Source organism: Lotus japonicus, chromosome 1, assembly GCF_012489685.1.
Source record: "Lotus japonicus ecotype B-129 chromosome 1, LjGifu_v1.2".
Taxonomy (NCBI): Eukaryota; Viridiplantae; Streptophyta; class Magnoliopsida; order Fabales; family Fabaceae; genus Lotus; species Lotus japonicus.
Genome location: NC_080041.1, coordinates 115,387,170 through 115,413,098, shown reverse-complemented (window position 1 = coordinate 115,413,098; position 25,929 = coordinate 115,387,170). Strand labels below are relative to the sequence as shown.

The following is a 25,929-nucleotide window of genomic DNA, read 5'->3' as shown; positions in this document are numbered from 1 at the left end:
AGCTATTCACCTACTAATTCCTTAGCTAGGTAAACCTACCCGTTTAAATCCTAGCCTTAATTTCTTATGTCCTAGTAATCACAAAAGGAACATTATGAGTGACAGTCTTAGATTTCATCCACCTGAATATGAATTTATTGGGATGAGATCAAAGCTTTGGGTATGTCTCATCGAGTCCCTTTTAGCTCCTAACTCGATAATCTTATCTTAGCATGATTATCGCGATTGTCACTCGGTTCAGACCTCATTCCCAACTCATGATATTATTACCTAGGAAACCTCAACACTACCCAAATACAAACATTTCCTCGGATGACTAATGCAAAGGGCGGTTCCTCTCATTTACTAAACTCCCACCAACTTTCCAATTGTCATATAAGCCATGGAAATAGTCAAAGGGGCAATTGATACATGAACCACAAAGGGAATTAACAAACCTAAGACATAAGTGTCTCTCCCCTTTTTATGAACTAAGCATACAACAATCCATTTCAATCATCCAATGTTTATGAATCATTTTACCAAAAGAAGCATTAAGCATGGAAAAGAACTCCAAACAAAGAAATCCATTATTATAATTGCCAAGGGCTCAACCTTCCTCTCCACCAAGCAAGCTTTTATGTCGTTGAAATTTCTGACCCCTCAAAAACTTCTTCCAACGCCCGTCCTCTTGAGCCAATCTCTTTCATTCTCTTTGTCGGGAGCTTGCTTTCCTCGCCTGACTGGCGGTCAAGCGCGGATTGGGTTGAGGATAAATGCTTGCTTCCCTCTATCTGGGGAAGCGCAGAAAGAATCTCCCATCAACGAATCTCCACCAAAGGGTTTACAAAAATCAACCCAAAAACCAACACCAACGAAGACCACAATCTTAATGTCGCCCCCGCGGCGAGAGTGACTTCGTGACCCTCCGCCAATGTGAAATCGACGGTTCTCCTGACTTTTTCTACATGTATGGTTTTTGTTTTTTCGAGCTTGGCATGAAGCTCCCTTTATCGTCCTTTATATGTCATATTTTAACTTTCTTAAACGTGGCGCCCTATCAACTTCTCCCCAATGCCTGGGGTTTCATTAGGTGTTTCAAAATTCTGTGCAGACACCTTAGTGTAACACCTACATACCCTGATGTTCTTTTTTTTATAAGACCGCCACATCCAAACCCAACATCATTAAATGGGTTCCCCTGTCTGCTCGCCACAACATGGGCTCAGACATGCACAAAAGTTCAAACTCCTGATGTCTCAAGAGTTCTCAAGGAAGAAGGACTACAAGCAACTACTCGCCATATCAACAAGCCATCAGATGTGAAACTTCACTGTATCTGAAAGCAGTGCTCCAAGGATGTTGCTGACAAATAAATCAAAGAAGAAGCCTGGCATGACCAGATGATCGAAAGGAGACATCATCAACAAGTACTAAAGAACTCACAGCCAGAAAAACTATCAGATTGATACTAGAGAAGAAGCAATGATGCTAAGTCTTCGGTCATAATTGAAGAATTACTTGAAGATATTGAGATGCTCCGGAGGATGATAATGATGCTTCACCTAGTGATGATCCTTCATCTCATCTTGCCCAGGGATTTGAAGAGCACAAGGTCCATGCTGAAAAGGAACTCTCAGGCATCAAGGATGTGGGTTCAAGATCATAGACAAGATCAAATAGATGGCCCATCATCTTAACAAAATGGTGATGCTGAAAAAAGCCATCTTTGTCGCTTGCTTGCCTCTGAATGCTAAAGACAGCTGGAGAAAGACCGATTCGAAGTTTGACAAAGAAATCTCTTTGGGTCTATTCTTCTCTATCAAAGATGGTTAAGCCCATAAATAGTCTTTTGATCAAACCTCAAAAGGGAGGTACTGGAATTTCGGAGGAAGACTTCTTCAATCTTTGAACCACCATATCAAGCTCAATCGTTTGATGATCACTCAACGTCTTATCGAGCATCACCAATCAGTCAAGAGCAACTGTTCAATGTCACTTCGTCTTAGAATATCCTGTTCTGAACCTAGTAGACTAACAATGCAGAACTGGTTGTCCTTCGGATATGAGCATTGAAAGCATTTGGAAGGATGTAAGGACAAGGTCTTCCTAGAGAAAAGAAATCAAGTGAGCTCCTCTCATAAGACCAACCAATGTCAACATACGATGCATTACAAGACGAAAGTTGGACTCTTACTATGCAAAGATAACTATCTTGTGCAGAGAAAGCCTCTTAGAAAGACAATCATTGGTGCCAAGTGAGGTTTCAGAAAACAAGTGGATGATAAGTGGGATCATCAGCATCCCTTTGGAAATGACATGTCATCACTCAATCTAGCTTTATCAGATGAATGTCAAGAATTGTGCTGATCTTTCTGAAGATGAAATTGAAAGAAGAACTACAAGTCAAGGTTGTCAACATCTTGAGCAACATCTATCGTTATGAACTAGTAGACGACATAGCACTAGTAGACGACAAAGTGCTCTCTCACTATCTACCATTAAAGTTGTTGGATCGTCCTGCACTCCGAAGCCCTGGATCAAGCATAAACTAGAAGACCTTAGAATCCAAGAGTACATCATGTCGATGCTATATGACAACACAACAGATCTCTCTGATATATATTTTCTTATGCACTAATCAAGTACCTCAAGAACTGTCTCACCATCTGATGAAGCATTGTCCACAACTATCACTGCTCAACTGCCACTGCTCTGTCTGCTCTACGACGTCTACATGTTGATCGCCTTCCCACATGGGCACAACAGTTTGAAAGAAAGAAAAGGTCACATCACTTTAATGTTGAAGCAGTTTTCAATAATGCGCGTGGCGGTTTCCATTGATTTTGCCTCAAATCCCACACTTTCATCATTACCTTGAGAAACCTAAGTCAGTAACTGACACTTCTGCTTCTCAACCATATCATCATCCAACCTACCACTTAATCGCCAAAAGCTCTCAAACTCCTGAACACTTTCTCTCTCTACAAACTCTCCTCAAACACTCATCTTCAATGGTTGGATCCTCCGTACCCAAAAATAGGAACTGAACTGGGCATAACTGAAGAAGAAAAATGGGGATCATAAGTGCTCGCGTTGAACGCATCATCGCCCAAAGACGGGCTCAAATTGAAGATATTGGAGCGACACTCGCTGGAAGACTAGGAGACAGCCCAATTGTTTCGCCTCGCTCTCTTGAACTGGAAGTCTACATTAATGTCAAACTTCCAAGAATTGAAGACTTGCTGCAGCAGGACTGGGAGACCGTCTACACTATAGCTCAGAGGGAAGTCTATGTCCCTTTGGTGAAAGAGTTCTTTGACTGCAAGATTGGAGAAAAGCATAGCCATCACCACCAGGGTGAACAACGTCATCACGACCTTCATTGTTCAAGATGTTGCTGCTACTTTGAATGTGAATCTCAAGGATAGTGAGATACACAAGTGGATGGAAATCCAAATGCACCGACTCTTATTGCATCTAGAAAGAGTCAGGAGAACAAACTGATGTAATTAGCAAGGTCATCTTGCCAAAGGAGAGTGCAAGAAATCATGTGAAGGTATGCTCTGTACAAAATCTTGAAAAGGACCAAGGTGAATCCAGCCTATCTAATCCAATTTCTGGCAAGACCCCAAGAATATCTGTCGTTTGGCTCTCTCATCACGATGATGATTGAAAAACAAAGGGCTTTTGACCTCATATCTAGAGACTGTTGATCGTCTCGATGATGATACAGTGAATAAAGATCGCCTTTGATGACTCGGACGTCCCTGAAAAGTTTCAGTCAAAGAAGAATAGGAAGACGACTGAAGATGGTGGAAGAAAAGAGAATGTGTGGCTAGGATACTTAAAAGCTTGCATGGAAAATGAAAAACTCTCACAAGACTCCAAGAATTTGGGTGTAATTGTCAAGGAGCAATGTAGAGAGAAAAAACCAGTGTTGGTTTCGAAATCGCTAGAAGAAATTTCGGGGACGTGCTCATAATAAAAGGAAAGTGTATATGAAAAACCCGTCAGAGTGCTCGGCACAGGCATGAGCACCCCATATATTGGATGAACTACCTCAAGGGTCACTTTTAAACTCTTCCCTCATTTCTTCTATGCAACCCAAATCGAATCTGCAACGAGATCTAGAACTTTTTTATCTACCTATTGTAAGCGCCTAAGCTTGTTTGAATTACAAGCTGTGCAAACTTGTGACCACCCATGGTTAATGAATTTGCAAATTTAAAATCATATACATTATTAGAAAAACCTTAACTCATGGCAATCTCACTTTACCGGTTTACCCTTTCTAGAATTTTCAGAAGGGTAAATATGTTTTGGTCCCCCTTAAATAGCAAATTATTGAATTTGACCTGTCTTTTATTTTTTCGTTGATTTTGGTCCATCTAAAATAGCGAATTATTGATTTCGGTCTTTCTCTCCATTTGTGTAGCACTTTGTGATGGTATAAACCACCACTAACACATTAGAGGTGGTTTAAAAATCGTCACTAATGCACAAAAATGAATGGAGAGACCAAAATTAATAATTCGCTATTTTAGGGAACTAAAATCAATAAAATTAAAGGGTAGCTAAAATCAATAGTTCAGTATTGGGGGGGGCAATTTACATATTTATCCCTTTGGACTGAATTATAACTAGAAACAGGAGACGAGTTTCAAAGGAAGACTTACAAAAACGTCATTTTGGATAGAGGGAAGAGACCAAGTCTATTCAAAAGAGAAATAAGAATCTCAACAGGATGATTGAAATGTTCGTCATGAACAAGGAATCTCACTTAGAAGTCGAAGTTTAACCATTTAAATAGGAACACTAATATTATACTTGAGTAAAAAGAACTCGAGAAAATAGAAATCGCTGCGAAATATTTGAATCTTCAAGAACAAATTTGTCCATAGGATTTAGGTAATAAATATTAGAATTCAAAATGTTTGAATTGATAAAATATTATTGAAGTTTCATGCTCAATTATCACAACTTTCCCTCCATAAAAAAGAGTTTAACGCTAAGAGAGTATGGTTTTACTATGAGCTAACATGTATAATTAAAATATCTCCGCCATGAGCTAACATAAAAAACGAACATTTATCTATGATTGTATCAACAATTTCTGTGTTGATTGGCCACAACCAAAATAATGATGATTGTGCTTGAGTGGTCTTTGGATTATCAAGATTTGTCTTTGCTTGACTAGTTGTTGGACAAGTAAATGCTTCATTTTGGTTGTCTTGGCCAATCAACACAAAAATTACCGCTAACTTGCGAATTTCTAGTTACCGCTCAAGCATATCTTGGAAGCTATTCACAATAGCTAAACAAAGGTTAAACACATCCATTTCTCTCTATAAATGCAAGTTTGATCGTTCAATTACTTAAGGATTTATTCATTATTGCTCATTCAAAGTTCTTCTATACTTAGAGAATTATCTCTAAGTTCCCTAGATTGGTGGAGGAGAGAAAGATAAAAGATGACGGGAGAGAAATGAATGAAATACATAGTAGATTTTGGAGGTTGTTTGGTGTGATAGATAAATAAGTAGGAAAAGAGAAAGAATAAGATGAAATCTCTTTTCATTCTTTTGGCCGAATAGAAAGTGAAAGATTAATTTTGAATAAAATGACATTTTGATAATAAATATTTATAAATAAATATGTTAATGATAGAGGGATAATATAAGAAAGTGGGTATAAAAATTTCTCACCATCCAACTCTCTTATCTTTCTCTTCATTTTGGGAAGAATCTAATAAGTGGTGGGCCCTATACTTATTCTCTCGCTCTCCACTCTCTTCACCTTATACCAAACAAAGGTGGAGAGCCCCTTCTCTCGCCCTAAACTTTGGCTTGCGGTCTTGCCTACAGAGTGACTCGAGCATCAGAGTCCCATTTGCAAATACATCCATTGTCGTGGACACTCATTGCACTATCGTGCTCCGCCTCTTACTCCACCGTGCCTTGCCACAAACTGGCGCGGAGTACACCTCTCATACTTTATGGAAGAACAGTATTAAAACTCCCACCAGTCTCAGAATCAATAGGCCCTAGAGTTCATCTTGAGAACAAGTGCATACCGTTAGGGGTGTCCACTAGGGCTGTCCACCGGACGGTTTCGGTCGGATCCGGGCCCCAAATGTCGGTTTCGTCGGGTGAAAAACGACAAACCACCAGACCCACCGCCGTCCGTTCAACCACAACGGGTTGTTCGGGTTCGATTTCGTCGGATCATGGTTTAGATGGACGGATTCATGCGGGTTCATGGGTGAGCTGTGACACTTCCAAATCTAGAGAAAATAAGGATAAGATCAGAAACCTAAGAAGTGAAAATGAAAAGAGAGGGAGGAAGAGAAGTTAACGACGCTGCAGGAAGTAGGTGGGTCTTGCACCGCCTACGCAAGTAACCTTCGTACACCTCCATGCACCTCGTGAAAGTCATGGTCGAACATCAGATTTGAGCTCCATTACAGTAAGGCACTTCTTTTCTTCCTCATCGCCTCTGGTTCAGAGCACAAAGTCATTTGTGCTGACTGGTGCGGTGGTGTCCTTTATCTTTCCCATTTCTCGTTCTCTTTCTCTCCCCTCTTTCTCGTTTTCGTTTTTTTCTTTTTTTTCTCTTTGAAGTTTAAAATTGGATGTAACTAATAGCCTAATTATACGAACACTGGATACAATTTATGTTTTTTATCCATTATTATATTACTTTGGCTTGAATAAGTACTTTGAATGTTTTCAAAAAATAGTCTTTTCAAATTATCAGTATATTTGAAGACCCAGCCTTAAAATTTTATACTACCTTAACAATTCACAGATTCTCAACATCTTACTTTTTGTTCCTACCGTCCAAGGAACCCTATTCATGCACCTCAAGTAAGACATCACCCAGACACGAGAAACTAACAGTGATTCATTCATAGATGCCGCAGATAATAAACAACGAAAATTCATCTCACCTCATTGGGTCAGCTTAGTGGATAAATTCAAATTGGTATATGCTTTCAAGCAAAAAAAAAAAAAGATATATGATGAACAGAGCAGCAACAACAGAGCATGGCCATGGATACATTTTTATTTTTTTAGAAAGCAAAAGTTTGTAATATAAAAAAAAACTTGAGAGCATGACTCTCAAGATACAGGAACAAGCACCAACGACAAGGGAGCCAACCAGCACAACAAACCCGCGGAGAGCTACAGCAAAGCCACAACACAAGGACCCTAGAGCATGGCCATGGATAATTATTCAAGCAACTGATTACACTCATAAATTGATTCTCGGGAAGTTCTCATAAATTGATTCTTGGAAAGTTAAGAATTTTGATAGTGTATGAAAAGAAAGCATAGGGAATAAGAAATCCTACCACAAAATTTACTATTTTTTAGCTTAAGGGATGCATCCTTCTAGTTGAAACACTCGGTGTTAAGTAAGAACAAGCTGTGAACTTCTAAACTAATGCTCACCATGAAATTAAAGTGACCTGTTAGTTTTTTTTTTCAAATACCACAATCAATTCATCATCGAATACAATAAGCTATAAGTTAATGCAAACAAGTAAGCAAGGTCAGGGTTTTAAACTCAACCTAACACTATTTTTAACCAAGAGAAGAATATGGCATTAATGATTGTGGAGTGTGAAGTTGATCTAATCCAGAAAGCCACTAACTAAAATCAGAAAATTAAGCCTGAAACCAGAAGCTAAGAAAAAAGAAAACAAACTCGAATGAGACAATATAAGGAAACAAGTAACCAAGACTAGGCTAGGCAAACCGGTATAAACCGTGGACGACGGAGCTGACCTGGTTATGAGCGGCGGAGGAAGAACACAGGGCACTTCAACAACCGCAAAGAAGCTGCTATCAATTAAAGAAGTAAACAAACATCTATGAAGTTTGAAAGGAATCAGCATCATCAATTCATCACCCAAAACCTTCAAACCCCCATAATTAAACAAACAACCATGAAAAACACAGGGCAGAGAATTCTCACTAAGCCTTAACTTCAACTTGCTTAGGTATATCAATTTCCGGAACCAACAATCCAATCTCTTTCTCCTTCTTCGCGTTCTGATACAAAGGATTCGAAGTCAATATCCGCAAACCCGAATTCCCATTAATCTCCAAAACCTCAGGCAAACCACCACCACACCCTTTTGACATCCCCACATCAATCCGAATCGCCCGGTTATCGCAAACCCCGTTAATCCCAACCGTCTGAATAGTATGCCCCATCACCATCCTCTTCACGCCGGGAACCGTGGAAAGAACATACTCTAGGGTTGAACAATCACAATCCTGCGCAGCCTCATTGGAGAATTTCCTCAGCCAAACCACGGCGTTTCTCCCCCGGCAATACGACGGCGATACCAGACCGGAGGAACCATTAACCCAATCCCTCACCTCCTCGTTGATTTTCTCCAACCCATACTTCACGTGCTTCGGTAACAATCCGCCATGGACGAAGAGCGAGTCGCCAACGACCAAAACGGTGACGTTTTGCGATAAGAATCTTCTCGAGATTGGACCGTTAGGTCTCAAAGCCGCAACCCTAGCCCGAAACCCGTCGAGGAGCTCGCTCCTCACGCCGCCGCGGGGGGTGACGGTGACGCCTTCCAAGGGATCCCTCGGCGGTTCCAAACCGTTGCAGAGGGTTTTCATCTTGTTCCCTAATCGGAACCATTCCAGCCAAGATTTAAACTCCTCGACACCAGACTCCGTAGCGAATCGGAAATCGCCCTCGACGTTCATGATCTCGTGGTTACCGTTCATGGTGATGATGTTCCCGCCGCATCTTGCGGCCTCGCGCTTTAATTTCTCGAGAAAGTAGAGGATCTTGAGCTCGTCGCCGCCGCGGTCGAAGACGTCGCCGACCTGGACGACGGTGGCGGAGCCTCCAGCGTAGCGGTCGGAGGAGTCAATGAGGCCGGCGAGGCGGAGGGCTTGCTTGGACCGGTCGAGGTCGCCGTGGAGGTCACCGATTGCGATTAGGCGGGATTGAGAGGGGAGGCGCGTGGGAAGCGGAGAGGGAGGCGGTGGAGGGAGGAGGAAGAGGCCGCTGACGGAGAAGTCGACGAAGGTGTCGACGAATGATGAGAGGAGGTTGGGTACGTGGTGGCAGAATGAGGTTGAGGTTGAGGTTTCTTCTTCGCTTCCCATTGCGATTCGATTCACGGTGGTTCCCTCTCAAGTCTCAACACAGTGGGGTCTGTTCTTCCCTGCAATTTCTTGAGGGTAAGCACTAAGCATGATGGTGTTTTTATATATACTAGTATTTTTGTTTTATTGCAACACGAGTGAGGAAAGAAATTGATGAGTTTGCTTCTTCGTAGTCACGCCGAATATGTGGAAATCTCTTCAGTCTTTCTTTTGGGCTTTTGCAGGATTCAATGAATCTTCAGTTCTTTAGCTAAATAATTATAATTATATAATTATAATGTAAGTTATCAAATAAAATATTTAATTTTCGTTTTTGTTGTTAGAGAATCTGAAATAATAAAGTAGTAGTATTATATAAGTAGATAAATAATTTTAAATAATATTAGATGAAAATAGAAAATTAGTCTATTTACTCTTAAAAAAATCAATATTTGTAACCAATTGGTTTTCACTCAATTGTGACACATGATAAATAATAAAAATTAATTAAATTTAAAATATTATTATTTTAAAAGTAATTTATATTTAAATTGTTATATAAGTAGATAAATAATTTTTAAATAATAGGAGATGAAAATATTAAATTAGTCTATTATTAATAATAAATCAATATTTATAAGTAAGTAGTCTATTATAAATAATTTTATTTATTTTTTATTTTAGTTAAATTAATATTTTTATATTTATTAATTAATATTATTATACATTATATAATAATAAAATAAATTAATTTGGAGTTAGATATTGAAAGAAAATATATAACTGGTATTCTATCCTGTTCTATCCTAACTCCCCCCTCAGGATAACTTTTACACATGATGGACAAGATATGATAGGAGACAAGATAGTGTTATCCTATCCTGCTGGCGCAACACACAACAGATAACAACAGTATATGATTACTATCCTGTCATGACCACCAAACGGGGCCTTAAGTGTAAAAGACTACATATTTGTTGAATTCATGACCAATTTCAAAAACTAATTTATAAAATAAAAAATTAGAACGAAAAACAACAATAAATAGAAAATCAATTATATCATTTACACTTTAAAATGAAAAATAAGTTAGTATGCACCGAGATGATAGGTATAGTGGTAGATAGTATACAAATAAATTTACCCCTAAATAAGGTGTATTCAATAGTTTAATTTTTACTTATGTAATATCCGCTGAATGATGTATCTGGGGTTGTATCCCCAAAAGTAGTGTAGTATTTGTTTTTCTGGGCTTCAAATTATCAAAATAAAAAGAGTACACAAATAAATTTACCCCCAAATAAGGTGTATTTAGTACTCAATAGTTTAATTTTTACTTTGTTTACAAATGAAATTCACCACTACTTTGTGGATAAAGAAAAAATGGGAGAGAATTGACGGATGTGATAAATGATATGATAAGAATAAAATAAAAAGATATGTGAAAATAAAATGAAAGATAAATTGAAATGTGAATAAAATAAATCAATCCTCTTTTCATTTTCATTCTCTTTTCTGTTTTGCTTAAGAGTTAAAAATCCTACTTTATTCAATATGAAGCGGTTAACTTACAAGTAGTCACATGGATTTCCCGGCCAGAGGACTCCAACAAACTATAAATACCATCTCATTCATTTTTCGTCTACTAGTTTACCCGCTCGATTCAAATCTCCCTCTCTCTCTCTCTCTCTCTGCGAACCGAACTGCGCCTTTTCATCTCGGCATTCCCGATTTGAAACCGCATGAACCTACCTTCATCATCTTCTTCCTCTCTCAGGTTTCCGATCTCTCTCTCTCTCTCTCTGCGCATGCTTGAGTAACTAGATCTGCCACTGTATTTGAGGTACTCAACAGAAAGCTCAATTCAGTTTCTATGTTTCTCTTCTAAGTCAATTTTGCTTCGTTTGTTAATCTCCTCGTTTCCTATGTTAATTTTAAGTTATTGATGCAATTCTACTCAATTAATCTCAGAATAATCGCTGAATCCACCAATTGCACTTTTGAGCTTCAAGAAATCTGCTACTGAGAAATGATTTTGTTGTTTTTTCTTGTCAAATTCGTATTGCGATGAATCGCTGAATCTAAATAATCTGTAACCGAAAAATTTCAGTAGATATCGGATTTTCAAATTTTTCCGAATATTTTTTCATGAATTTAGTTGTATCTGATGGCTAGTGGTTGCTTTGTTGAAGATATTTTTCATTTTCGTGAGTTATCAGTTAGCAAGCAATTTCGAATTTATTTTTTGTGAGAGAGAGGGAGAGGGAGAAGTTGAATTAGGTGTTGACAGAGATTTAGAAGCTTTGGTTTGCTGATAATTTCTATCAATATTCGATGTAACTTTCATTTTTATTTTGAAATCTGTTGATATTCCTTTTCAGTTGTGAATTTGACTTGCATTTCATCATTTTTTTTTTGTCAAGATATTACTAGCTTGCTTGGTAATTGGTATGCCTAGTCACATTAGTCCCTATACTAAAGAAATAGAAATCAAAGTCCTCAACTCATGCTTCTACTTGTCATATTAGTCCTCCATTTATATTCACCCACTCGTGTTTCTATAATGTGTGTGAGCGACGCAAACTTCTATTCATGCATCTTCATACAAGTGCTAAAGCTGGGGGATAAAATGATAAGTGCTAAAGTTGGGGATGAAATAAGGATCTTGACATGAACAGTTGTTGTATACAGTGTTATTATATCTTATCATACTTGCTTGATTAGTTACCTTAATGATTTTGTTTCTTTCTTTACTTTTTAACTGATTCTTTTTTCAACTGGTTTTTGTGTAGTTAATTCAGCATCCTGATTATGGATTCATATTCATTGAAGTCCGTGTTCGATTTGCCTGCACCTTTTCAATCATGTTTTAGTTTCAGGTACTGTACTTTTTTCGTGAAATACTTACTAAGTTCAGTTTTTCTGCACTGAAGCTTTTAGTCTTTAGCATATTAGCTTATTTGTATATTGATGTGGTATTATGTAAGAGATGATTATCATCTATCATTAAGTTCTTCAACATTATATAACACCTGGTAATTTGTCAGTACAGTTTCAAACCTCTGATTGTCTAGGTTCAGAAAATAGTATGCAACTATGCATGTAAAATGATCTCACAAGTCACAAGGTTTCTTGATTAGCATAATGATCTACCTATGTTATATGGCATACAGATATTTTAATTCACTTCAGAGTGAATGCTTTCCTGTCTGTTTCCACTCTGACATAAACATGGTAATCTCTGCACCAACTGGGAGTGGTAAAACAGTACTCTTTGAGCTTTGCATTTTGAGGCTTCTCTCCAGGTTCATATCTGCAGAGGGAAGATTCATACATGTAAAGGGATCTCTTAAAACAGTAAGTCCTTTCTCAAAAGATTACAGCTGTTAAAAATTCTCTCATAGTATTGGTTCCTGTTCAAGGAAAGAAAAAGCCTATAGTCAGGTTCTCTTTCTCCTTGTTCGATGTTATAAACCCAATAAGTTTTTACTAAAAATATGACTCATATTGCATCGGCACATAATGAACAACCCAAGCTTTTGTACAGGGTAAATCACTAAATCATAGAAAGCTTGCAATTTGATAAGTAATTCCATTATCACTTATCAGTTACTAATTGTTGGTATAATGATCTTCTCACATGGTGTCAAGATCTATATAGCACCATCTAAGGCTTTAGTACAGGAGAAACTCCGTGACTGGAATCAGAAGTTTGAACCATGGGGGATAAATTGCCTGGAGCTGACAGGTGACAGTGAATCATACACTTCAAGGAATATTAATGAAGCAGATATTGTTCTGACCACTCCTGAGGTCAGTATGCAAATGAAAGTTGTCTAATCATCGGTAGACCAAGACTGCTTAATCTTTAGCATACTTGTTTTTTTCTTTGAAATATTAGATGGATATAGATTTCAATATTATGTTGAATTATGATGTTTATGCATATGTTCCCTAATACCTAGCACTACAAGAAGCCTTTTTTTAGAAAGAAATTAACCTACACCAAGACAAATTTTGATCAATAAATAAACATCCCCTCTTTGACTTCCTATAATTGGTACTTTTGGGGTCTTCTTAGCCTTGTATCACTTTGATAGAGATCCTTGATGACATGCATGCGAACATGCCCAAAATATGACTGATTTATTGACACTATAGGAGATGGCTAAACTTGTTTCCAATGAACAGAAATTCGATGCAGTGTCACGATATGGTATAGAAGGTGGTGGCTTGAGCTTTTTCAGTGACATAGCGCTTCTACTGATTGATGAAGTTCATCTGTTGAATGATCCACGTGGAGCTGCTGTGGAAGCAATTGTTAGCAGAATAAAACTTGTCTCTTGTAATCCGAAAATGAAATTAAATCCTCTGGCTCAAGTCCGGTTCCTAGCTGTGTCTGCTACAATTCCAAATATTGAGGATCTAGGTAATTTTTGTTTAAATTGATGTTACAACAAGACTTATGGAGCCTAAAATAACATGTAAACACCATGGGAAAGTTTTCATGAAAAATGTGAAATGTTGCAGCTGAATGGCTTAAGGTTCCTCACCAAGGGATTAAAAGGTAGTTCTCGTCATCCACGTTCACCATGTGACATGAAATGAGGCTGAAAGTTATTATCCAAAAAACTCTTTGCTTTTGGATTTCACAGGTTTGGAGAAGAAATGAGGCCAGTTAAGCTGACAACCAAGGTTTTTGGTATGCTCATACATTTGAACATATCCGTGACTAAATTAGCTTCTTATCATTTTGCATTCATTGTATCCTATTGTAAAATCTATGCAACCAAGATGGCAGCTCTAAAAGACTACTAATTTCAATTAGTGTCTTTGAATTGTATATCTGTCAATGTCTTGGGGTTCTTAGCCTATAGTCCTTGCAGTAAATCAGAATTATTTAATTATTGCTGTACTACCAAATTTATGCAGGGTATGCCCCGGCCAAGAATGACTTTCTATTCGAGAAGGTTAGTTTAATGTTTACAAAGTTTAGGTAGTTTCGATCTTGATTGTTTGTTATAGGATACACTACTTTTAGATAATCCATTTTAGCAACTGAACTTTTCTTGATTTCTGATTTACTCTACTGTGCAGCGTCTTCAAAACTACATTTTTGGTAAGCAGGCATACTTCAGCCTACCAATTAACAGCTTTATACTTTCTAACTTTCTCTCATCAACATTTCTATATGAGGAGAAAAGTCATCATTCTATAAACACAAATGATTTCAGATATTCTCATGCAATTCTCTAGAGGAAAATCTGCTCTTATATTTTGTTCAACAAGAAAAGGAGCACAAGAAGCAGCTCAGCGACTCTCTCAAATTGTCATGACTTTTGGTCAATCAAATCCATTCATTACAAACAGCGAACAGATAGATCGACTGAGGGAGGCTTCTCTATCACTCAGTGACAAGCAAATGCAATCATATATTCTTTACGGTGGTATGCAATATACCTATATCTTTGTTTTGGCTAAATTACAATGTCTAGTGGAAAGTGATTGCAAACCCATAAACGTGCATTTGAATTTCAAATTGGTAGTTGTGTGACTTTTAGAAAATGATTTTGCTGAAGTTGGTTATCACAATGGAGGGCTTTGCCTCAAAGATCGCAATATTGTGGAAGGCCTTTTTCTCAAAGGTGACATTCAAGTACTCTGCACTACAAATACACTAGCCCATGGAATCAACCTCCCAGCACATACAGTTGTTATTAAATCAACACAGCACTTGTATGTTATACATTTTAATGTTTTATGAATTTCATTGAGTATATTTAAAAAACCTGTTTTTCAAAAATTGACTTATTAAAACGTTCATTATGTTCAGCAACAAGGAAAAAGGTCTCTATATGGAATATGACCGCTCCACTATATTGCAGGTTTTCTTCTCCAGATACTTTACAATAGTTTTAGTTTTTCTGCATAGAATATTGCAAAATAGCTAATGATATGCATAATTATGAATTTCAGCATACAAGGTCTCCTTAATTTGAACCTCGCATCAATACATCTAGCATGTGTAGAAGTATAGGCTTGACTACTAAACCTAGCAATAGAGGATTTGTTTTGTTATTTTAAGAAGTTTCTTTGGTTACTAGCACCACTACATATATAGATAGCCTATGATTAGGATGTGCATTTTGTTTTAGTGACTTTATTCTCTTAGTTGAAATAGCTCATAATTTTCAAAAACCAAGTGGACTACTTGACCTATTATGGGTGTCCTTGTCATCTGGAATATGTTCGTTTTTGAGTTTGCCCAAATTCATATATATAAGCAAATGGAGAAGTAACAATGGGGATCTGTTGGTCAAAATAATGTCTTGGTGTGTTCCGACGCAAAAACGCACATATACACTAGATATTTGCTTTCAGAAAGTCAGTTATGTTACAGACCATTTCCATCATAAGAGTTGCAGTTACAACAAAAGCAGACACAATCTTCAGATATATTTACTTTGTTATTATATCATTTGTGGGAAACGTTTTATGGTACAGATGAGTGGAAGAGCAGGCCGACCACCATTTGATGATACAGGCATGGTTATAATCATGACAAGGAGAGAAACGGTGAACTATGCTACTTGCACATACTCTCTCTCTCTCTCTCTCTCTATATATATATATATATATATATATATATATATATATATCTATCTATATCTATCTATCTATCTCTGCTATTGGCCTGCATAATACTTTCTTACTTTTTCACTCCCCAAATTCTTCAATTGTGATCATGAACTCTTTGAAAATATGACCTCTTATTATACTACAGGTTCATTTGTATGAGAATCTCTTGAATGGCTGTGAAGTTGTGGAATCACAGTAAGACTGCTCCTTTCATACTGCATCCTCGAACATTGCTCAAATTCTGTAAACATTGTGCATTTATCCTGTTAAGCTAATTGATGTTTGCTTACCATAGATTGCTTTCATGTGTGACGGAGCATTTACTTGCTGAAATAGTTCAACTGACAGTATCTGATATTACAAAAGCAATTGAGTGGATGAAATGCTCATATTTGTATGTTAGAATGAAAAAGGTGTGTGAACCCGAATATCTTTTAGTTTTATTGTAAAGTTTCTCCCATCCCGTGTGATGAAAATTTTTATGCCCAAGCAGAACCCTGTGAACTATGCAATTAGTAAAGAAATTTCTGGCGATCGTTTTGAGAAGCATGTGCAAGGTACAATTGTCTTCATTCGATTGTATTTTATTGCCTTATATTTTGTATGTCCTTTTCTCCTAGGCAGTCCCCCCCCCCTTCCCCTCTATAACTTATGAAGCTATGTTATGACAGAGATTTGTGTTCAGAAAGTTAATGAGTTATCAAACCATCAACTGGTCTGGGTTGATGAAGATGGTTTCCTCTTGAGACCACTAGGTAAAGACATCTTTAAGCATAATTAATATTTCTTATGCATTTGTGAAAGATTCCAATCCAAACTTGGCCGCTGATATTTCTCTTTTCCTGCCTTAGATCCTGGAAGGTTAATGACAAAGTACTATTTGAGATTTAATACTATGAAACAGATCATGCGGACTCCTGAAAACTGCAGCTTTGAAGATGCACTTCATGTTGTGTGCTGCGCAGAAGAAATTGCATGTGAAGATATATTTGTTAATCTTTTTAATATATTATATGAGGACACAATTTCAACATTAAATATTGACACGATTATTTACTGGCTAATGAAGGGATACAGCTCAGACGCAATGAGAAGAAGATCTTGAATGAGATCAATGCTGATAAAGATGGCCGTCTTCGCTTTCACATTCTTGGCGATAAAGGGAAAAAGAAAAAGCGCATTCAAACAAGAGAAGAAAAGATATTTATTTTAGCAAATGACTGCTTAACTGGTGACCCTTCTGTTCATGACCTATCTCTAATTCAGGTGCGGTATTGTAGAATCAGTATCTTTTGCTACAGATCAACATGTAAATCTTAGTGACTAAGTACACTTAATGTAACAGGACATGAATTCTATATGCTTGAATGGATGTAGAATTCTAAGATGCATGAAAGATTATTTTGTTTGTAAAAGGAATTACAAAGGAGCTGTGAATTCAGCTCTTCTAGCCAAATCACTTGACCAGAAACTTTGGGATGATAGTCCATACCTTCTAAAACAGTTACCTGGAATTGGGATGGTTACAGCAAAGGTAATATTCATGGTTTTTCTTATGTTATTACTGCAAATAATAATTGCTAGTACACATGGGCTATCCTTTAATTGCATGCTTTTCTTATTTTGATGCTCTTTTTAGGCACTGCGCTCAATGGACATTAAATCATTTGAGGCACTCGCTGAAGCTGATCCAAGGAGAATAGAAATAGTGACTGGTCGAAAATACCCATTTGGTAACCATATTAAGGATTCTCTACTATCACTTCCTCCAAAAGTTGATCTGAAGCTTGTAGAAATCAAGAGCCATACCGGAGGAAAGCCCAAGCTAGTACTAACATTGACTAGGATATCACAGTCCGGCCAGTCAGCTAAACGTCATTATGCAGATATGGTGTGTTATCTGAATGTTTTGTAAGGAGGGAGTCTTTGAAGCATTTAATAATTAAATTAAGTTGCCCAATCTCTTTCTCGCAGATCATTGCTTCAGAGGAAGACAACACTATTCTCTTTCATGAAAAAATTAGGTGATGACGTCTTACTATTTCTTTTGTGACTTCATAGTGCATTATGTCTCCTTGATGGTATTGACTCATTGGTATTATGGAAAACTATTAGTACAAATTGTTCTTACCTCATCTAATTATTGTTTAATGTTTTGCAAATCATTTCTACAGGGTTGATCAGTTCTCCAGGTACATGAATTGAAATCTTGGCTTTATTTTTGCAGCAGAAACAATATATTGTAGAGCATTCCAGACTAAAGTGTGTTAAGAATTTTAATCAGGAAAAATTTCTGTAAATATTTAAACAAAAAGCCACACCACATAAAATGCACTATATAATATAATGACCATTGTACTTGTAAAGGGGAGGGCTGGAAATTTGCTTGCTTGCAAATTGTAAAAATTTATTACGTCTTATGGACTGGATAATGTAAACAGTTATCATTACTACTACAAGCCGGAAAATCAATAAATTATACTATGACTCTTACTCCGCAGTAGTCAACAGCTCTTCTGCTACATATTTTTTATAGTCTGCCACAAATTTTAGGCTGATATCATTACCTTTTCATATTGCAGCCCATACAGCACAACAATTCTTGTGCCCGTCCCACAAGGGAAGCAAACTATCAAAGCTGATTTTATATTCGAAGAATACAGTAAGATGTGGTTAATATATGTCCAAATTATAAATCCTCTCCAATATTGTTCGCCTAAGTTGTGGAATTTAAACTCAAACTCATAGTTTTTCTCATACAGTTGGTATTGATGTCCACGAAAAGCTTTCCTTAATAAAAGAGAGCAAATCAAATGTGAGCTTAAAACGAAGCAGGAAGCAGGCTTCCTTTCCTCCACCTGAAGAGGTGTATGTCATAGAAGATGACAACATAACAGTACCTCATATACCAACGAAAGAGATAAGCGTTTTGAGCAAGGACAAGGAGGAATATGATTCCATGTAAGTCAACTTCCCTTGAAATTTTTTACATGGATATTTTATCTTCTTGTCGTATTAGTATAGTTTTTGGAAACGACCTAACATTTTAAAGTGTTCTTCTATTGCAGCCCTAGTTTTGACCTCTTGGATGAGGAGTTAGAGGAAGGTAGCACTCCAGATATGATTTTATTAACTTTTTATGACTTTCTAATATACATTATTCACTTCACCTACTAGTTTTGTCTGGAAGGTGGGCGTGCTTTTGAGGCTGAAGAAGACAAATGCAAAATCATCACTGAGAAAACAGTATTTGACCACATAAGGGAGAAAGCCAAAAACTTTTCTCTCCTATCTGCATTGGACAATATTCGCTGTCCACCAATGGAGGTCCTTGCAAGAAATCATGTCCGTGAGAAGAGGCCTGACTATCATCATGAGGTAGTTATTCTGGATGAAGAAGACAAGCTCGAAGTTCCTCGAAAAACTGATGTCAATTTGCTTCCTCAGCTCAGAAAGGCAGAACACGATGATATCAACCTTTATTTGACTTTAAATGATCATAATACAGCTGAAAGCTCAAATAACATGAGCAGTGCAGTTGATTCAGGTACACCTTTGTACTAGCATGTGATTTGGTAATCACCTTTTCACTTCTTATGTCATTATTGTTTCTTTGTGTTGCTGTAGGTATTTTCATCCCTGAACCTGAAGCAAGAAATTATGAAAAATCAACTGAAGAAACAATTTTTGACCATATAAGGAGAAAATCTAAGGATTTCCCACTTCCTAGCGAGCTTGATTACATGAATTCAATGGTCCACAAAACCGAATCATTCACAAATAATCATTCCAGTTCTTTGAAAGCTACTTTGGGCATGGCAACAGAGATAAATTCCTTGGACATGGTCACTGATGATATGCTTCCTTCATATAAGGGAACTGCTGATGTCAAAAAGTATTCATCCAGTATTCAAGCTGGTACTGAGGTAAAACATAAGAATTCTGAAGGTTTCGGCTGCGTAGATGGAGTACTAAATAAGAGCGCTTTCAGCAATAATTCTATTCAATCATCCATTTATAATCCAATTGTTAGTTTTTCAATGGTGAAGGAGAAAAAGCGGTCGTTAGATGCTGGATGCTTTGCAGAGAGTGGTAAGAAGCAACACTGCTCTTCTAGAGAATCAGAAGAAAAGTCTAGATCAAGTGAAATAAGAAGACAGTGCTGTTATTTGGAAACTACTGGCCAAATGAAGGAAGCAGAGTCATATCTTGGGTTTAAGAGTGTATTTTCCTTTCTCTGATACATTGTTCACTGTCGCAACTTTTATTCATTGAACGAACTGCTACGAATGTCCTCCTGTTAGGTGAACAGTTAGCAGGTGGCACTGTAGGATTGTAGTTAATTAGTTATACTGATGTCTGTGTTGTCCATGTTATGAAGGAGTTTTCCTACTTACATAATATTGAACAAAGTATTGATGGTAGATTGTTGTTTAATGAAAATGAACAATGAGGCAGTTTTCTATTATACTTGCGAGTTTAACTGTTTTATCAATTGGTGGATCACTAGGTAGATTAGAGGTTTTCCCCCTATGATTGTCCAGGTGTCTGATTTCTTTTGATTCTGGTAGAATGATTACCATCTGGTTATGAAAGATTCATTTAGATGCTAAATGAAAATTTGAATATTTTGACAGAAAAGAATTCACACTTACACTCCGCTTGGAAAAGTGCATATTTCATTTTTTTCCCCTTAGTAAACTGGTTTATCATGACATGCTCCCATGCTTATGTGTTTTTTAATCTATTGCTTTAGCTTTTCAACTTTTTCTGTTCTTCCTGTCAATGTGGCAACCTGTAGATTAAGTGTGATATGTAAGGGGATTTAACTGTGGTCCTATGAAACTATGAAAGTAATTGCTTTTCCTCAATATTTCAAATGGTTCTTCCTCCAGGACTACCATGTTCTGATTCTTCAACAGATTGTAGGATTCATAATTCTCTCTATGGCTAGAAGCAAGCAAGTTGCCATGGTATGCCAAGCTCTCAGCTGCTTTCATATCTCTTCATTACAAACAATCTTCTGCTGGATCGATTTAAACTGTTTCTTCATCATAAGCGTTTACGCCATAAATGTTACACAATAATCGCCTATTCATAAACTAATGTAAGAAATTATTGAAATAAGATGAAAATATGTTATAAATAAGCATAACCTTTTAGGTTGGCTATAAGCTCAAAACGACTTATAAGTTGGCTATAAGCTGTTTACATAAGCTCTCTCAAGCATCCACATAAGTGTTTCTGCTATAAGATAAACTCTAATAAGGTCTCTTTCAAACAAGACTTAAAATATACTATTCATTAGCTAAAGTTGTTAGTGAAGCAAGTAGTTGGACATAGCTTTCCTATAGCTTTCCTCATTCAATAAGCAGGACCAGGACCATATCTAGTAAGATTTCTCTGCAGGCTAAATTCTCTTATGCTACTATATATGTTCCCACAAAACCTCATCCACGTTCATCACACGTAGCACCCCAAGTAATTGCAGCTGGGATCCACACAACCAGTGCCAAACAGCATAACTGGCGCTAATGTAACAACTCAACCGCTACTGCATCCTGCAAAAAATTTAATGCACCGTCCCTGCTCTCTTCAATATTTGAAAATGGCTTTACATCAGCATCAATTTGAACTTCAAAAAAAAAAAAAAAAAAAGCATCAATTTGAATTTCAGCTACCGTCCTACACAGTTTCACTTCTAAAGAGCCACAATAATGGTTCCCAATTCCCATCTATATGTTATTTAATGCCAAGAACCCAGACGAAGCCACATGTTCTTGGGCTTGGAAGAAAAGTAAAGATAGTCATTTTCATATAATTATGATGACATAATGTGATAAAAGAATTTAGGGGAAGGAATTGTGGCTAAGAGAAATTTGATCCACATAACTCGATGTATAATTTCATGCCAAGTTATCGACGAATTAAATGCATAATTTGATGTTATGAGCTAATTATATAAGGGGTCGCACCCGCATCCGTGATATTCAATCAACATATAATGGGTTTATAGTGCATAACACATTCTTTTTTATTCAATCGGAGACTTCTTTATTTATTTTTTATTTCTTACTTATACTTAAAGTTTAACATTTATTAGAGGGCAACACTCGGGAGGGTCATCAAAAAGCTTTTCCAAAATATTATGGTAACATTGAAAACAAGTATATATGTTACTGCTCTCTCATCTTTATACAGTTTAGTGAACTTGTGTTCAACCTTAACAAGCGACCTTCTTTCCTTTCTACTATCTTACATTTGTTTGTATGGATAATAAAAAAAGACTTCATTAGTTCTAACTCTAATCTTTCAACCTTTCTGGCTAATACACAACATATGGACATGAACTCCCCAAAACCAAGAAATATAATATAAATCAAGCTTGAATTATCGCTTCTTCACTTCTTGATGGCTCATAAGAGTTGTGTGAACCAGAGGATTCTGACTCAGAGTAACTGTGGGACACTCCAATCTTCTTTAAGGCATTGGACACAAAGCTGTTTGTGCTGTAAGATTTTATGGAGCTGTCTGAGTCTAGATTTCCAGTGTTCAGAAATGGAGGTTGATTTGGTACAGGGACATCAATATTTGAATTACTCAACATGTGGACAACTTGGGTCATGGTTGGCCTCATGGAAGCAGAAGCTTGTGTACAAAGCAACCCAATTTGAATCACCCTTGATGCTTCAGTTGCAGGAAAATCATCTCCCAAGCAAGAATCAACAGCCTCAATCAATGTGTTTGATTGGTAAAGTTTCCAAACCTGATGCCAAAAGGACAATTTTCCACTTGGTAAATTACAAGAAAAGGTGTTGAAAATTCTTGTAGCCTAAAATATATGGAAAATGTTGTGTAGACATCTGCATAGTGTAGACATCCAACAAACACTCAGCGTGAGAAAGGAAGAGAAGAGAGAGTAGTTGATGTTATCATATATGTAAGAAGAGAGAGATAGAGAGAAAAATGAGGTGTCTGTTGGTGTTTTCACTGTTTGTTTGTTCAAGTATCAATACTGAATATAAAAATGAGGTCTGTTTCAAGTTTTAGACATTCTTACAGTTTGTAGAAGAGAGCCAGAATCCTCTCTGAAGATATTATTCATCCTTCCACCTACAATCTCCAGAAGAAGTACTCCAAAACTATAGACATCAGCTTTATCGGTTAGTTGTCCTCTAGTTAGGTACTCAGGAGCCATGTAACCTCTGCCAAAATAGAAAAAGGAATTGTTAACAAGATTGTTTACATGTTAAAGAAATAGAAATTGTTTCTGAGTGTAACAATTGATTCTGAGTAAAAAGAAACTAATCCAAATATATTATAAAGGAACTAACATATTTCAGGAATTAACACTCATTATGTATGTGTAGTTACATGCGTATGCACAATATCATGCATGCTAAAATGAAGGACTTACAGTGTTCCTGCAATTCCAGTACTTAAATGTGACTTATCAGCACCAAAACACCGCGCAAGGCCGAAATCTGCGATCTTAGGAATGAGATTCTCATCCAGAAGAACGTTGCTGCTTTTGATGTCTCTATGAATGATTCTTATTTTATAACCTTCATGAAGATATGAAAGCCCTTCTGCTGTACCAAGAATGATATTAAACCGCTGCTTCCAGTTTAGAATCTCATTTTTTTTCCTTTCTGCAAATTAAGCAGATTAATGTGTCACCTTCCGGATACTATGCATAAACTATATGATGTATATTACCCTTCTTTCACAGCTCACTTATGAAACAAAGAAATTGACTTTAAAATTGTACTATGATAAAGAGAACTTACCAAAGAGAAATTGATCTAAACTCTTTTTGGGTAAGTACTCATACACGAGAAGGCTCTCAGGGCCTTCAATGCTACAACCCAATAGTTTGACAAGATTCTTGTGTTCAATTCCACTAATCAAATTCACTTCATTGAAGAACTCATCCACCCATTGCCTGTTATTGAAGATCAATCTCTTAACAGCAACAACTTTCCCATTCGGGAGAACACCTTTGAAAACTGAACCAGCTCCACCTTGGCCTATTTTTCTTGAAGAGTTGAAGTAATCTGTGGCCTTCTCAAGAGTTTCGTATTTGTAGTTAAAACTAGATTTTCTCATGGAAGGGGAAATCTGATCAAGATTTTTGTTTCCTAATTGATACAGCATAAGAAAGTTAACACCTAATGATTCACAGTTCTCTTGCTGTTATATAAAGATAATTTCATTTCCAGAATGTTCACCTTTTTTTATCTTTGACAATTTTGTGAAGGCTGCATAAGAGACAGAGAAAGTCAGCAATATAACTGCAGCTGCAGCTAAAACTGCTGCGATTATTGCTCCTCTTTTTAAAGACCCTGAAAAACAGAAACTCAGCCAGTGACATCAACATATAACTAACTGTTTGGTTGCTATGAAAAGTATTTGAGAAACAAAAGCAAATACTCTCTCAGTCAGTGCCATCTATGAAATCTGGACTGGAGTCTTTTCAGGCCAAAGTTCAGGATAGGAAAATTGAAAAACCACTTGAGTAAGCTAATGTTTTCCAAAAGAAAATGAATTTCAAATTACATACTCAATCAAGGTCTCAAATTGCGGTCCGCAACCACAATTGCAGCCACAACATAACGGGTTTTGGAGTCCCCGCATCGGCAACTGCAACCACAATTTAAAACTCTGCTAAAAAAATATACATGAAACATTCCCAGATGGGATTCAAATTTTAATTTCCCAACTTCAATCACAGTGAGTGAACAGAAGACACCGTGTATCCAAGTATGCACTAAGATCTGGATCGGAGTCTTTTTAGGCCAAAGTTGAGAAGTGTAGGAAATTTGAAAAGCACTTGAGCAACATAATGATGTTTTGCAAAAGAGAATGAACTTCAAATTACATACTAAAAACATATTTTTCAAAAAAAAAATCCCAGATGGGATTCAAATTTAAATTTCTCAATTTCAATTACAGTTCTTACCATGTTGACTATCAGACTCTCCACCTTTTTCATTATAGAACTTCTCAGTTGAGTATCTCAAATAACACCCAGCATTCAATGCCCTCCCTTCCCTATTAGGCAAGCACCCTCTAACCTCCTTCACAGCTTTCCTCAAGCAATCTCTACACCCCTCATTGCTAACCGTTTTCCAGCACTGCGCCAATGCATAAACACCCTCACCTCCTCCCACCGCAAAACCACCACCCTTGGCCACAGCCTTCACAGCCACTCCATCAAGAACCTTCCCTACACTCCTCTCCAGCCTCAACCTCTCCACTCCGCCACCTGCCGCGCCGCGCCTCGAGCTGCAGTTCACCGCATCCCTGGCAGGGTCAGTCCGCTCGGAGTAGAAACTGTAGTTGTCGTAGCGGAGGAAGCAGCCGTCGAGGTAGATACGAGCAGAGAGGGAAGGGAGGCAGCGGGGGAGCCTGGTCCGGCTGGCGGCGTAGCAGAGGAGGCAGTCAGTGTGGGAGAGGTCGTGGAAGCACTGCGCGAAGCCGTAGATGGGGATGCTGCCGGAGATGTTGACGGAGTGAGTGCCCCAGTTGTGGTCAGTTACCAGCTGAGAGAGATTCTCCATTTCTTTGATAAAGCTTGGGATGAAGTTAGCTTTCAATGGTGCTCTCGTTGTGCCGCAGTAGAGTCCTGCTTCTGAGATTCTTGGGTCACAGAGTGAGGGTGATGAGCACCATGAGAAGAAGAAAACTATGGTGTATAAGAGAAGCCATGGTGCCATTTCAGGGTGTGTCCTATTCTGTTGTTAATGGTTATAGTTTTGTGACTGTTTCTTTCTCTTCCTACCTTGTGGGAGAGTTATTGTTTTTAAGACAACTTGTTCTTCCTTGCTGCAAGTTTGTTGGAAGAAGAGGCAAGAGAATAAGAGAGTTTGAGGGGGGGACAAAGGCAATCAATCAACCTCAAAAATTTCTTATTCTTGTTGGTGTTGTTGTGTTTCTAGAGAAAATGGTTGGAAAGCTAGCATTTTAATATCTTTTATTTTGGTCAGGTGTCTGTTTCTCCATCTCATCAGTTAAATTGCAGTAATGTTTCATCCACACCTCTCTTTTGAGGTGGAGAGGTGAAATTGTGAAAGAGATAGGAAGAAAAGAAAAAATAAGAGAGATAAAATATGAGATGTGATATATGGTAAGATGAGAGAGATAAAAATAGAAAGAGGTGGAAATAAAGTGTTTAAAAAAT

The 25,929-nt window shown here is 37.4% G+C and overlaps 3 protein-coding genes across 4 annotated transcripts; 1 reads left to right on the top strand and 2 right to left on the bottom strand.

Annotated features, from left to right (window-relative positions):
• Positions 1-7,440: 7,440 nt before the first annotated feature.
• Positions 7,441-9,334, bottom strand: LOC130729565 (shewanella-like protein phosphatase 2). Its single transcript, XM_057581354.1, has one exon. It carries the CDS (start codon positions 9,126-9,128, stop codon positions 7,962-7,964), a length of 1,167 nt encoding a protein of 388 aa, XP_057437337.1. The 5' UTR covers positions 9,129-9,334; the 3' UTR covers positions 7,441-7,961.
• On the top strand, positions 9,064-20,381 carry LOC130729564 (DExH-box ATP-dependent RNA helicase DExH17). Of its 2 annotated transcripts, none has more exons than XM_057581352.1 (28): positions 9,064-9,203; positions 11,900-11,986; positions 12,281-12,464; positions 12,759-12,920; positions 13,299-13,536; positions 13,638-13,674; positions 13,763-13,809; positions 14,040-14,077; positions 14,205-14,226; positions 14,342-14,554; positions 14,687-14,843; positions 14,941-14,992; positions 15,612-15,683; positions 15,892-15,941; positions 16,042-16,159; positions 16,240-16,303; positions 16,418-16,501; positions 16,598-16,723; positions 16,816-17,012; positions 17,092-17,280; positions 17,386-17,637; positions 17,721-17,770; positions 17,921-17,938; positions 18,329-18,408; positions 18,509-18,707; positions 18,815-18,852; positions 18,937-19,293; positions 19,374-20,381. In XM_057581352.1, exons 2-28 carry the CDS (start codon positions 11,919-11,921, stop codon positions 19,985-19,987), a joined length of 3,726 nt encoding a protein of 1,241 aa, XP_057437335.1. In that variant the 5' UTR covers positions 9,064-9,203; positions 11,900-11,918; the 3' UTR covers positions 19,988-20,381. The 2 variants fall into 2 exon arrangements, with proteins under 2 accessions (XP_057437335.1, XP_057437336.1); XM_057581353.1 differs by lacking the exon at positions 9,064-9,203 and adding an exon at positions 10,750-10,950.
• A 1,485-nt stretch (positions 20,382-21,866) lies between these two features.
• On the bottom strand, positions 21,867-25,673 carry LOC130729563 (cysteine-rich receptor-like protein kinase 42). Its single transcript, XM_057581351.1, has 6 exons — positions 24,709-25,673; positions 23,978-24,091; positions 23,537-23,887; positions 23,164-23,398; positions 22,807-22,951; positions 21,867-22,512 (listed from the first exon to the last, which is right to left on the bottom strand). Exons 1-6 carry the CDS (start codon positions 25,463-25,465, stop codon positions 22,126-22,128), a joined length of 1,989 nt encoding a protein of 662 aa, XP_057437334.1. The 5' UTR covers positions 25,466-25,673; the 3' UTR covers positions 21,867-22,125.
• Positions 25,674-25,929: the final 256 nt, after the last annotated feature.

Coding starts and splice junctions, on each gene's coding strand:
- LOC130729565 (XM_057581354.1), bottom strand. CDS start 9,128: ATGGGAAGCGAAGAAGAAACCTCAACCTCAACCTCATTCTGCCACCAC.
- LOC130729564 (XM_057581352.1), top strand. CDS start 11,919: ATGGATTCATATTCATTGAAGTCCGTGTTCGATTTGCCTGCACCTTTT. Junction 15,942..16,041: donor TGTGAAGTTGTGGAATCACA/GTAAGACTGCTC, acceptor TGCTTACCATAG/ATTGCTTTCATGTGTGACGG. Junction 17,281..17,385: donor TTGGGATGGTTACAGCAAAG/GTAATATTCATG, acceptor TGCTCTTTTTAG/GCACTGCGCTCAATGGACAT.
- LOC130729563 (XM_057581351.1), bottom strand. CDS start 25,465: ATGGCACCATGGCTTCTCTTATACACCATAGTTTTCTTCTTCTCATGG. Junction 24,092..24,708: donor AGAGTCTGATAGTCAACATG/GTAAGAACTGTA, acceptor TCTGTTTTTCAG/GGTCTTTAAAAAGAGGAGCA. Junction 23,888..23,977: donor ATTGTCAAAGATAAAAAAAG/GTGAACATTCTG, acceptor TGTATCAATTAG/GAAACAAAAATCTTGATCAG.